The 11,541-nt window shown below is 40.0% G+C and overlaps 1 protein-coding gene across 1 annotated transcript; it reads right to left on the bottom strand.

Annotated features, from left to right (window-relative positions):
* Positions 1-1,608: 1,608 nt before the first annotated feature.
* LOC131976760 (uncharacterized) lies at positions 1,609-11,026 on the bottom strand. The gene is made up of 24 exons (XM_059339913.1): positions 11,017-11,026; positions 10,637-10,777; positions 10,185-10,461; positions 9,805-9,968; positions 9,353-9,629; positions 9,008-9,141; positions 8,555-8,831; positions 8,180-8,343; positions 7,728-8,004; positions 7,378-7,511; positions 6,925-7,201; positions 6,545-6,708; positions 6,093-6,369; positions 5,713-5,876; positions 5,261-5,537; positions 4,910-5,043; positions 4,457-4,733; positions 4,111-4,244; positions 3,658-3,934; positions 3,283-3,446; positions 2,831-3,107; positions 2,456-2,619; positions 2,004-2,280; positions 1,609-1,792 (listed from the first exon to the last, which is right to left on the bottom strand). Exons 1-24 carry the CDS (start codon positions 11,024-11,026, stop codon positions 1,609-1,611), a joined length of 4,902 nt encoding a protein of 1,633 aa, XP_059195896.1.
* Positions 11,027-11,541: the final 515 nt, after the last annotated feature.

Genomic DNA, 11,541 nt, shown 5'->3' with positions numbered 1-11,541 from the left:
TTGTTTGGGTCCCCCCATCATAGGCTCAGAAAATCCTGGGGGAAACACAGTAGTATGTAGGTTGTTGTTTACACTACAGTTCTTTTTTTTTTTTAATAAAACATATTTGGGTTAAAGAATGGAGTGGAAAAATAGCTCATTGAGTTGAAATCATTTGCTGACAGCTTCGTCCCCCCAGTTCAGAAATCCCATCTGCGTCCCTGGTTTTACCCCTTGGCCATGTTTGCACTTTTTTTAATTAATGTTAATTTATTTTACTTTTAAATGTGACCAGCAATGGCTTGTTTTGTGTGAAAAATTTAAAACAATTGATATTATTTATTTTAATTGTTTTTTTTTTGTTTTTGTTGAAAGATTTGCCAAGATTGTGCCTTTTTGTAAGACTCTACATTTAAGTATTTTTAATAAATGGCTTATAATAACACATAATAGTCATAATTTCAAAATTCCTATCAACTTTTAACTTTTTTTTTTTTTAACAAACACACAGTGGACCACCGGTGGGCTTCTCTACCACCAGGCTTAGCAAGTTTTCTGGGGGAAACCCTGCAATTCTATTTAACTCAGTCAATATAGAATGAGTACCTAGTATTATAGATGAAACCAAAATCTTTGGAAACTATGGAAGCCTTGAAAGGCAAGGTGAATTCATTTTTTTGGGCATTGTTGACCAAAACCTAAGATTATCTCATAGTATCTAGTTTCAGGGCTTCTGGATCTTACCCAACAAGTGTATGAATCAAGGTTTTTTAGATACTGACCTAAATACTGAAGGGATCACACCATGTTTGAGGTATACTGGTCACTGGTACACCAGGTGAAGGTCTATGGGTGCTGAGGTGCTGGAACAGCATAATATTTAGCCCCACCCATGATTTCAAAATGAGTACACATCAAACCATTTGTGCTGTGATAGAAATGTAAATCAAAATTGTGAAACAAGTCAAAGAGAAATAATGACACTCAAAGCCAGACTCTTGCAGCCAAGAGAGCTATTTTAATGCTTTTTTTTCAGGGGAACAGTGTCACAGGGTTAGGAAGTGAATTTATGAGAGACGATGACTGATAGTAAGTAATATTGAAATAAATTTTGAAAAATAAGTACTGCTTCTGTCCTTAATCACATGATGGCATGGTATGCCGTTGCTACTTAGGGATATTGTTGTCTTGCTTAGATGATTAATCCCACACACGTCTGTACATCAAAAGTGTAATTTCTGCAAAGGTCTAAAATCAAGTTCCTAATTTTACCCTTCACCTTTCTGAAGACCAAACTCAATTGAACCTGTAGGCACAAACCAAGACTACTTAAGTAAACCTGCCCAAAATATTGAACTATGTATTTAAAAGTATACAAGCGATAAACACAGAAAACTTTTATCAAGAAGAGTTCATTAATATCACATGTGACAACCTCAAACAACTGTTCTCTGTACTCTAAAGCAACAACATATCTTGCAGAGAGTGGCCTAGCAGTTTGTTTAATGGACATCAATTAAACTTTACTATGAAGGTCAGTGACCATACCTATAAGCATTCTATTAAAGGAAAAAAAAGAAGAAAATGCATAGATAAGCTTCAGTGGACATGAATGAAGATGTTTCTGTCTCAGCCACAGGCATATTCATTGGAATCATCTGATTCATCTGATTCTATCCCAGTGACTTCCACCTCACACAGTGTCAGGTATTCTTTTCTTCCAGGAATCACAATGGTTACATAACGACCGACCAGTCCTTTACACTCAAACATTTCGATGGCCCCAGGTCCTAAAGACGCGATAACAGCACATCTGAATGAAAAGAAAAGAAAACAAAATTTGAAGTAAAACTGTGTTACCAGAAGAAAACTATGCAACTATCTCACCAGTACGACTACTAAGACACAGATGATGCTTTTGCTGTGGAAAATATGGAGTTTTGAAAGGAAACTATGAAGGTATGCCATTCAATAAGTTCCTTACACTTATTTAAAATATAAGAAGATAATACCAGTGCTTTTACCTGGAACCATCATTGCCATCAGGGGAATTTCCAATGCGGATCTCAGCACCGTTGATTCTATCGTGGCAACAATCCTGTCTGTTGGTGACGGTGACAGAGTTGATTTCATACTTCTTAAGGAGGTCCAGTCTCCACCATGGATTTTGATCATGATTTGTGGTGCTACAGGATCTCTGTCCATAGTTGGTATCACGTTTTCCATCAATGGCCCTCTCAGGGACACCATCCCATCCCACGGAGGACTGAGTCACTTTTCCACCTCTAGCAATATTGGCACCTGGACAATGTTACGATATTTGGTATTAAAATGATTTGAGAATGGCACAAGAGTATGACATGTTTTGATATGACCTAAGCCACCAAAGAACAGGCAATTAGTAAATTTGATCAAGCTTTTACTGTGACTCTTTGCTGAAAACCATGTATTTGACATGATATATGGTGCAAATCACCAGTTGGAGTGATGTCTCCTGACGGCTGACCAGTGACTTCCACCTCACATAGTGTCAGGTATTCTTTTCTTCCTGGAATAACAATGGTTACATAACGGCCGACCAGTCCTTTACACTCAAACATTTCGGTGGCCCCAGGTCCTAAAGATGCGATAACAGCACATCTGAATGAAAAGAAAAGAAAACAAAATTTGAAGTAAAACTGTGTTACCAGAAGAAAACTATGCAACTATGTCACCAGTACGACTACTAAGACACAGATGATGCTTTTGCTGTCGTAATTATGGAGTTTTGTAAGGAAACTATGAAGATATGCCATTCAATAAGTTCCTTACACTTATTTAAATAATAAGACGATAATACCACTGCTTTTACCTGGAACCATCATTGCCATCAGGGTAATTTCCAATGCGGATCTCAGCACCGTTAATTCTATCGTGGCAACAATCCTGTCTGTTGGTGATGGTGACAGATTTGATTTCATACTTCTTAAGGAGGTCCAGTCTCCACCATGGATTTTGATCATGATTTGTGGTGCTACAGGATCTCTGTCCATAGTTGGGATAATGTTTTCCATCAATGGCCCTCTCAGGGACACCATCCCATCCCACGGAGGACTGAGTCACTTTTCCACCTCTAGCAATATTGGCACCTGGAAAACGTTACGATATTTGGTATTAAAATAATTTGAGAATGGCACAAGAGTATGACATGTTTTGATATGACCTAAGCCACCAAAGAACAGGAAATTTGTAAATTTGATCAAGCTTTTACTGTGACTCTTTGCTGAAAACCATGTATTTGACATGATATATGGTGCAAATCACCAGTTGGAGCGATGTCTCCTGACGGCTGACCAGTGACTTCCACCTCACACAGTGTCAGGTATTCTTTTCTTCCTGGAATCACAATGGTTACATAACGGCCGACCAGTCCTTTACACTGAAATGTTTTGGTGGCCCCAGGTCCTAAAGACGCGATAACAGCACATCTGAATGAAAAGAAAAGAAAACAAAATTGTAAGTAAAACTGTGTTACCAGAAGAAAACTATGCAAATATCTCAACAGTACGACTACTAAGACACAGATGATGCCTTTGCTGTTGTGAATATGGAGTTTTGTAAGGAAACTATGAAGGTGCGCCATTCAATAAGTTCCTTACACTTATTTAAAATTTAAGAAGATAATTCGAGTGCTTTTACCTGGAACCATCATTGCCATCAGGGGAATTTCCAATGCGGATCTCAGCACCTTTGATTCTATCGTGGCAACAATCCTTTCTGTTGGTGACGGTGACAGAGTTGATTTTATACGTCTTCAGGAGGTCCAGTCTCCACCATGGATTTTGATCATGATTTGTGTGGCTACAGGATCCCTGTCCATAGTTGGTATCACGTTTTCCATCAATGGCCTTCTCAGGGACACCATCCCATCCCACTGAGGACTGAGTCACTTTTCCACCTCTAGCAATATTGGCACCTGGACAACGTTACGATATTTGGTATTAAAATGATTTGAGAATGGCACAAGAGTATGACATGTTTTGACATGACCTAAACCACCAAAGAACAGGCAATTAGTAAATTTGATCAAGTTTTTACTGTCACTCTTTGCTGAAAGCCATCTCGTTGGAGCGATGTCTCCTGACGGCTGACCAGTGACTTCCACCTCACACAGTGTCAGGTATTCTTTTCTTCCTGGAATCACAATGGTTACATAACGGCCGACCAGTTCTTTACACTCAAACGTTTTGGTGGCCCCAGGTCCTAAAGACGCGATAACAGCACATCTGAATGAAAAGAAAAGAAAACAAAATTTGAAGTAAAACTGTGTTACCAAAAGAAAACTAATGCAAATATCTCAACAGTACGACTACTAAGACACAGATGATGCCTTTGCTGTTGTGAATATGGAGTTTTGTAAGGAAACTATGAAGGTACGCCATTCAATAAGTTCCTTACACTTATTTAAACTTTAAGAAGATAATTCCAGTGCTTTTACCTGGAACCATCATTGCCATCAGGGGAATTTCCAATGCGGATCTCAGCACCTTTGATTCTATCGTGGCAACAATCCTTTCTGTTGGTGACGGTGACAGAGTTGATTTTATACATCTTCAGGAGGTCCAGTCTCCACCATGGATTTTGATCATGATTTGTGTGGCTACAGGATCCCTGTCCATAGTTGGTATCATGTTTTCCATCAATGGCCCTCTCAGGGACACCATCCCATCCCACGGAGGACTGAGTCACTTTTCCACCTCTAGCAATATTGGCACCTGGACAATGTTACGATATTTGGTATTAAAATGATTTGAGAATGGCACAAGATTATGACATGTTTTGATATGACCTAAGCCACCAAAGAACAGGCAATTAGTAAATTTGATCAAGCTTTTACTGTCACTCTTTGCTGAAAGCCATCTAGCTGGAGCGATGTCTCCTGACGGCTGACCAGTGACTTCCACCTCACACAGTGTCAGGTATTCTTTTCTTCCCGGAATCACAATGGTTACATAACGGCCGACCAGTCCTTTACACTCAAACGTTTTGGTGGCCCCAGGTCCTAAAGACGCGATTACAGCACATCTGAATGAAAAGAAAAGAAAAGAAAAGAAAAATTGAAGTAAAAACTGTGTTACCAGAAGAAAACTATGCAAATATCTCAACAGTACGACTACAATGACACAAATTATGCTTTTGTTGTGGTAAATATGGAGTTATGTTAGCAAACTATGAAGGTATGCCATTCAATAAGTTCCTTACACTTATTTAAAATTTAAGAAGATAATTCCAGTGCTTTTACCTGGAACCATCATCGCCATCAGGGGAATTTCCAATGCGGATCTCAGCACCTTTGATTCTATCGTGGCAACAATCCTTTCTGTTGGTGACGGTGACAGAGTTGATTTTATACGTCTTCAGGAGGTCCAATCTCCACCATGGATTTTCATCACGATTTGTGTGGCTACATGATCTCTGTCTATAGATGGTATCACGTTTTCCATCAATGGCCCTCTCAGGGACACCATTCCATGCCACGGAGGACTGAGTCACTTTTCCACCTCTAGCAATATTGGCACCTGGATAACGATACGATATTTGGTATTAAAATGATTTGAGAATGGCACAAGAGTATGACATGTTTTGATATGACCTAAGCCACCAAAGAACAGGCAATTAGTAAATTTGATCAAGCTTTTACTGTGACTCTTTGCTGAAAACCATCTATTTGACATGATATATGGTGCAAATCACCAGTTGGAGCGATGTCTCCTGACGGCTGACCAGTGACTTCCACCTCACACAGTGTCAGGTATTCTTTTCTTCCTGGAATCACAATGGTTACATAACGACCGACCAGTCCTTTACACTCAAACGTTTTGGTGGCCCCAGGTCCTAAAGACGCGATAACAGCACATCTGAATGAAAAGAAAAGAAAAGAAAACAAAATTTGAAGTAAAACTGTGTTACCAGACGAAAACTATGCAACTATGTCACCAGTTTGACTGCTAAGATACAGATTATGCTTTTACTGTCGTAAATATGGAGTTATGTCAGCAAACTATGAAGGTACGCCATTCAATAAGTTCCTTACACTTATTTAAAATTTAAGAAGATAATTCCAGTGCTTTTACCTGGAACCATCATTGCCATCAGGGGAATTTCCAATGCGGATCTCAGCACCTTTGATTCTATCGTGGCAACAATCCTTTCTGTTGGTGACGGTGACAGAGTTGATTTTATACGTCTTCAGGAGGTCCAGTCTCCACCATGGATTTTGATCAAGATTTGTGTGGCTACATGAACTCTGACTATAGATGGTATCACGTTTTCCATCAATGGCCCTCTCAGGGACACCATTCCATGCCACGGAGGACTGAGTCACTTTTCCACCTCTAGCAATATTGGCACCTGGACAAAGTTACGATATTTGGTATTAAAATGATTTGAGAATGGCACAAGATTATGACATGTTTTGATATGACCTAAGCCACCAAAGAACAGGCAATTAGTTAATTTGATCAAGCTTTTACTGTGACTCTTTGCTGAAAACCATCGATTTGACATGATATATGGTGCAAATCACCAGTTGGAGCGATGTCTCCTGAGGGCTGACCAGTGACTTCCACCTCACACAGTGTCAGGTATTCTTTTCTTCCTGGAATCACAACGGTTACATAACGACCGACCAGTCCTTTACACTCAAACGTTTTGGTGGCCCCAGGTCCTAAAGACGCGATAACAGCACATCTGAATGAAAAGAAAAGAAAAGAAAACAAAATTTGAAGTAAAACTGTGTTACCAGACGAAAACTATGCAACTATGTCACCAGTTTGACTGCTAAGGTACAGATTATGCTTTTACTGTCGTAAATATGGAGTTATGTCAGCAAACTATGAAGGTACGCCATTCAATAAGTTCCTTACACTTATTTAAAATTTAAGAAGATAATTCCAGTGCTTTTACCTGGAACCATCATCGCCATCAGGGGAATTTCCAATGCGGATCTCAGCACCTTTGATTCTATCGTGGCAACAATCCTTTCTGTTGGTGACGGTGACAGAGTTGATTTTATACGTCTTCAGGAGGTCCAGTCTCCACCATGGATTTTGATCATGATTTGTGTGGCTACAGGATCCCTGTCCATAGTTGGTATCACGTTTTCCATCAATGGCCCTCTCAGGGACACCATTCGATCCCACTGAAGACTGAGTCACTTTTCCACCTATAGCAATATTGGCACCTGGACAAAGTTACGACATTTGGTATTAAAATGATTTGAGAATGGCACAAGAGTATGACATGTTTTGATATGACCAAAGCCACCAAAGAACAGGCAATTAGTAAATTTGATCAAGCTTTTACTGTGACTCTTTGCTGAAAACCGTCTAGTTGTATCGATGTCTCCTGACGGCTGACCAGTGACTTCCACCTCACACAGTGTCAGGGATTCTTTTCTTCCAGGAATCACAATGGTTACATAACGGCCGACCAGTCCTTTACACTCAAACGTTTTGGTGGCCCCAGGTCCTAAAGACGCGATAACAGCACATCTGAATGAAAAGAAAAGAAAAGAAAACAAAATTTGAAGTAAAACTGTGTTACCAGAAGAAAACTATGCAAATATCTCAACAGTACGACTACAATGACACAAATTATTCTTTTGTTGTGGTAAATATGGAGTTATGTCAGCAAACAATGAAGGCATGCCATCCAATAAGTTCCTTACACTTATTTAAACTGTAAGAAGATAATTCCAGTGCTTTTACCTGGAACCATCATTGACATCAGGGGAATTTCCAATGCGGATCTCAGCACCTTTGATTCTATCGTGGCAACAATCCTTTCTGTTGGTGACGGTGACAGAGTTGATTTTATACGTCTTCAGGAGGTCCAGTCTCCACCATGGATTTTCATCACGATTTGTGTGGCTACATGATCTCTGTCTATAGATGTTATCACGTTTTCCATCAATGGCCCTCTCAGGGACACCATTCCATGCCACGGAGGACTGAGTCACTTTTCCACCTCTAGCAATATTGGCACCTGGATAACGTTACGATATTTGGTATTAAAATGATTTGAGAATGGCACAAGAGTATGACATGTTTTGATATGACCTAAGCCACCAAAGAACAGGCAATTAGTAAATTTGATCAAGCTTTTACTGTGACTCTTTGCTGAAAACCATCTATTTGACATGATATATGGTGCAAATCACCAGTTGGAGCGATGTCTCCTGACGGCTGACCAGTGACTTCCACCTCACACAGTGTCAGGTATTCTTTTCTTCCTGGAATCACAATGGTTACATAACGACCGACCAGTCCTTTACACTCAAAAGTTTTGGTGGCCCCAGGTCCTAAAGACGCGATAACAGCACATCTGAATGAAAAGAAAAGAAAACAAAATTTGAAGTAAAACTGTGTTACCAGACGAAAACTATGCAACTATGTCACCAGTTTGACTGCTAAGATACAGATTATGCTTTTACTGTCGTAAATATGGAGTTATGTCAACAAACTATGAAGGTACGCCATTCAATAAGTTCCTTACACTTATTTAAAATTTAAGAAGATAATTCCAGTGCTTTTACCTGGAACCATCATCGCCATCAGGGGAATTTCCAATGCGGATCTCAGCACCTTTGATTCTATCGTGGCAACAATCCTTTCTGTTGGTGACGGTGACAGAGTTGATTTTATACGTCTTCAGGAGGTCCAGTCTCCACCATGGATTTTGATCATGATTTGTGTGGCTACAGGATCCCTGTCCATAGTTGGTATCACGTTTTCCATCAATGGCCCTCTCAGGGACACCATTCGATCCCACTGAGGACTGAGTCACTTTTCCACCTCTAGCAATATTGGCACCTGGACAAAGTTACGACATTTGGTATTAAAATGATTTGAGAATGGCACAAGAGTATGACATGTTTTGATATGACCAAAGCCACCAAAGAACAGGCAATTAGTAAATTTGATCAAGCTTTTACTGTTACTCTTTGCTGAAAACCGTCTAGTTGTATCGATGTCTCCTGACGGCTGACCAGTGACTTCCACCTCACACAGTGTCAGGGATTCTTTTCTTCCAGGAATCACAATGGTTACATAACGGCCTACCAGTCCTTTACACTCAAACGTTTTGGTGGCCCCAGGTCCTAAAGACGCGATAACAGCACATCTGAATGAAAAGAAAAGAAAACAAAATTTGAAGTAAAACTGTGTTACCAGAAGAAAACTATGCAAATATTTCAACAGTACGACTACAATGACACAAATTATTCTTTTGTTGTGGTAAATATGGAGTTATGTCAGCAAACAATGAAGGCATGCCATCCAATAAGTTCCTTACACTTATTTAAACTGTAAGAAGATAATTCCAGTGCTTTTACCTGGAACCATCATTGACATCAGGGGAATTTCCAATGCGGATCTCAGCACCTTTGATTCTATCGTGGCAACAATCCTTTCTGTTGGTGACGGTGACAGAGTTGATTTTATACGTCTTCAGGAGGTCCAGTCTCCACCATGGATTTTCATCACGATTTGTGTGGCTACATGATCTCTGTCTATAGATGTTATCACGTTTTCCATCAATGGCCCTCTCAGGGACACCATTCCATGCCACGGAGGACTGAGTCACTTTTCCACCTCTAGCAATATTGGCACCTGGATAACGTTACGATATTTGGTATTAAAATGATTTGAGAATGGCACAAGAGTATGACATGTTTTGATATGACCTAAGCCACCAAAGAACAGGCAATTAGTTAATTTGATCAAGCTTTTACTGTGACTCTTTGCTGAAAACCATCTATTTGACATGATATATGGTGCAAATCACCAGTTGGAGCGATGTCTCCTGAGGGCTGACCAGTGACTTCCACCTCACACAGTGTCAGGTATTCTTTTCTTCCTGGAATCACAATGGTTACATAACGGCCGACCAGTCCTTTACACTCAAACGTTTTGGTGGCCCCAGGTCCTAAAGACGCGATAACAGCACATCTGAATGAAAAGAAAATAAAACAAAACAAAATTTGAAGTAAAGCTGTGTTACCAGACGAAAACTATGCAACTATGTCACCAGTACGACTACTAAGACACAGATTATGCTTTTACTGTCGTAAATATGGGGTTATGTCAGTAAACTATGAAGGTATGCCATTCAATAAGTTCCTTACACTTATTTAAAATTTAAGAAGATAATTCCAGTGCTTTTACCTGGAACCATCATTGCCATCAGGGGAATTTCCAATGCGGATCTCAGCACCTTTGATTCTATCGTGGCAACAATCCTTTCTGTTGGTGACGGTGACAGAGTTGATTTTATACGTCTTCAGGAGGTCCAGTCTCCACCATGGATTTTGATCAAGATTTGTGTGGCTACATGAACTCTGACTATAGATGGTATCACGTTTTCCATCAATGGCCCTCTCAGGGACACCATTCCATGCCACGGAGGACTGAGTCACTTTTCCACCTCTAGCAATATTGGCACCTGGACAAAGTTACGATATTTGGTATTAAAATGATTTGAGAATGGCACAAGATTATGACATGTTTTGATATGACCTAAGCCACCAAAGAACAGGCAATTAGTTAATTTGATCAAGCTTTTACTGTGACTCTTTGCTGAAAACCATCGATTTGACATGATATATGGTGCAAATCACCAGTTGGAGCGATGTCTCCTGAGGGCTGACCAGTGACTTCCACCTCACACAGTGTCAGGTATTCTTTTCTTCCTGGAATCACAATGGTTACATAACGACCGACCAGTCCTTTACACTCAAACGTTTTGGTTGCCCCAGGTCCTAAAGACGCGATAACAGCACATCTGAATGAAAAGAAAAGAAAAGAAAACAAAATTTGAAGTAAAACTGTGTTACCAGACGAAAACTATGCAACTATGTCACCAGTTTGACTGCTAAGATACAGATTATGCTTTTACTGTCGTAAATATGGAGTTATGTCAGCAAACTATGAAGGTACGCCATTCAATAAGTTCCTTACACTTATTTAAAATTTAAGAAGATAATTCCAGTGCTTTTACCTGGAACCATCATCGCCATCAGGGGAATTTCCAATGCGGATCTCAGCACCTTTGATTCTATCGTGGCAACAATCCTTTCTGTTGGTGACGGTGACAGAGTTGATTTTATATAATTACGTCTTCAGGAGGTCCAGTCTCCACCATGGATTTTGATCATGATTTGTGTGGCTACAGGATCCCTGTCCATAGTTGGTATCACGTTTTCCATCAATGGCCCTCTCAGGGGACACCATTCGATCCCACTGAAGACTGAGTCACTTTTCCCACCTGTAGCAATATTGGCACCTGGACAAAGTTACGACATTTGGTATTAAAATGATTTGAGAATGGCACAAGAGTATGACATGTTTTGATATGACCAAAGCCACCAAAGAACAGGCAATTAGTAAATTTGATCAAGCTTTTACTGTGACTCTTTGCTGAAAACCGTCCTAGTTGTATCGATGTCTCCTGACGGCTGACCAGTGACTTCCACCTCACACAGTGTCAGGATTCTTTTCTTCCAGGAATCACAATGGTTACATA

The sequence above is a fragment of the Centropristis striata genome, chromosome 8 (genome assembly GCF_030273125.1).
Source record: "Centropristis striata isolate RG_2023a ecotype Rhode Island chromosome 8, C.striata_1.0, whole genome shotgun sequence".
Taxonomy (NCBI): domain Eukaryota; kingdom Metazoa; phylum Chordata; class Actinopteri; order Perciformes; family Serranidae; genus Centropristis; species Centropristis striata.
This window is presented reverse-complemented; position numbering and strand designations above follow the sequence as displayed.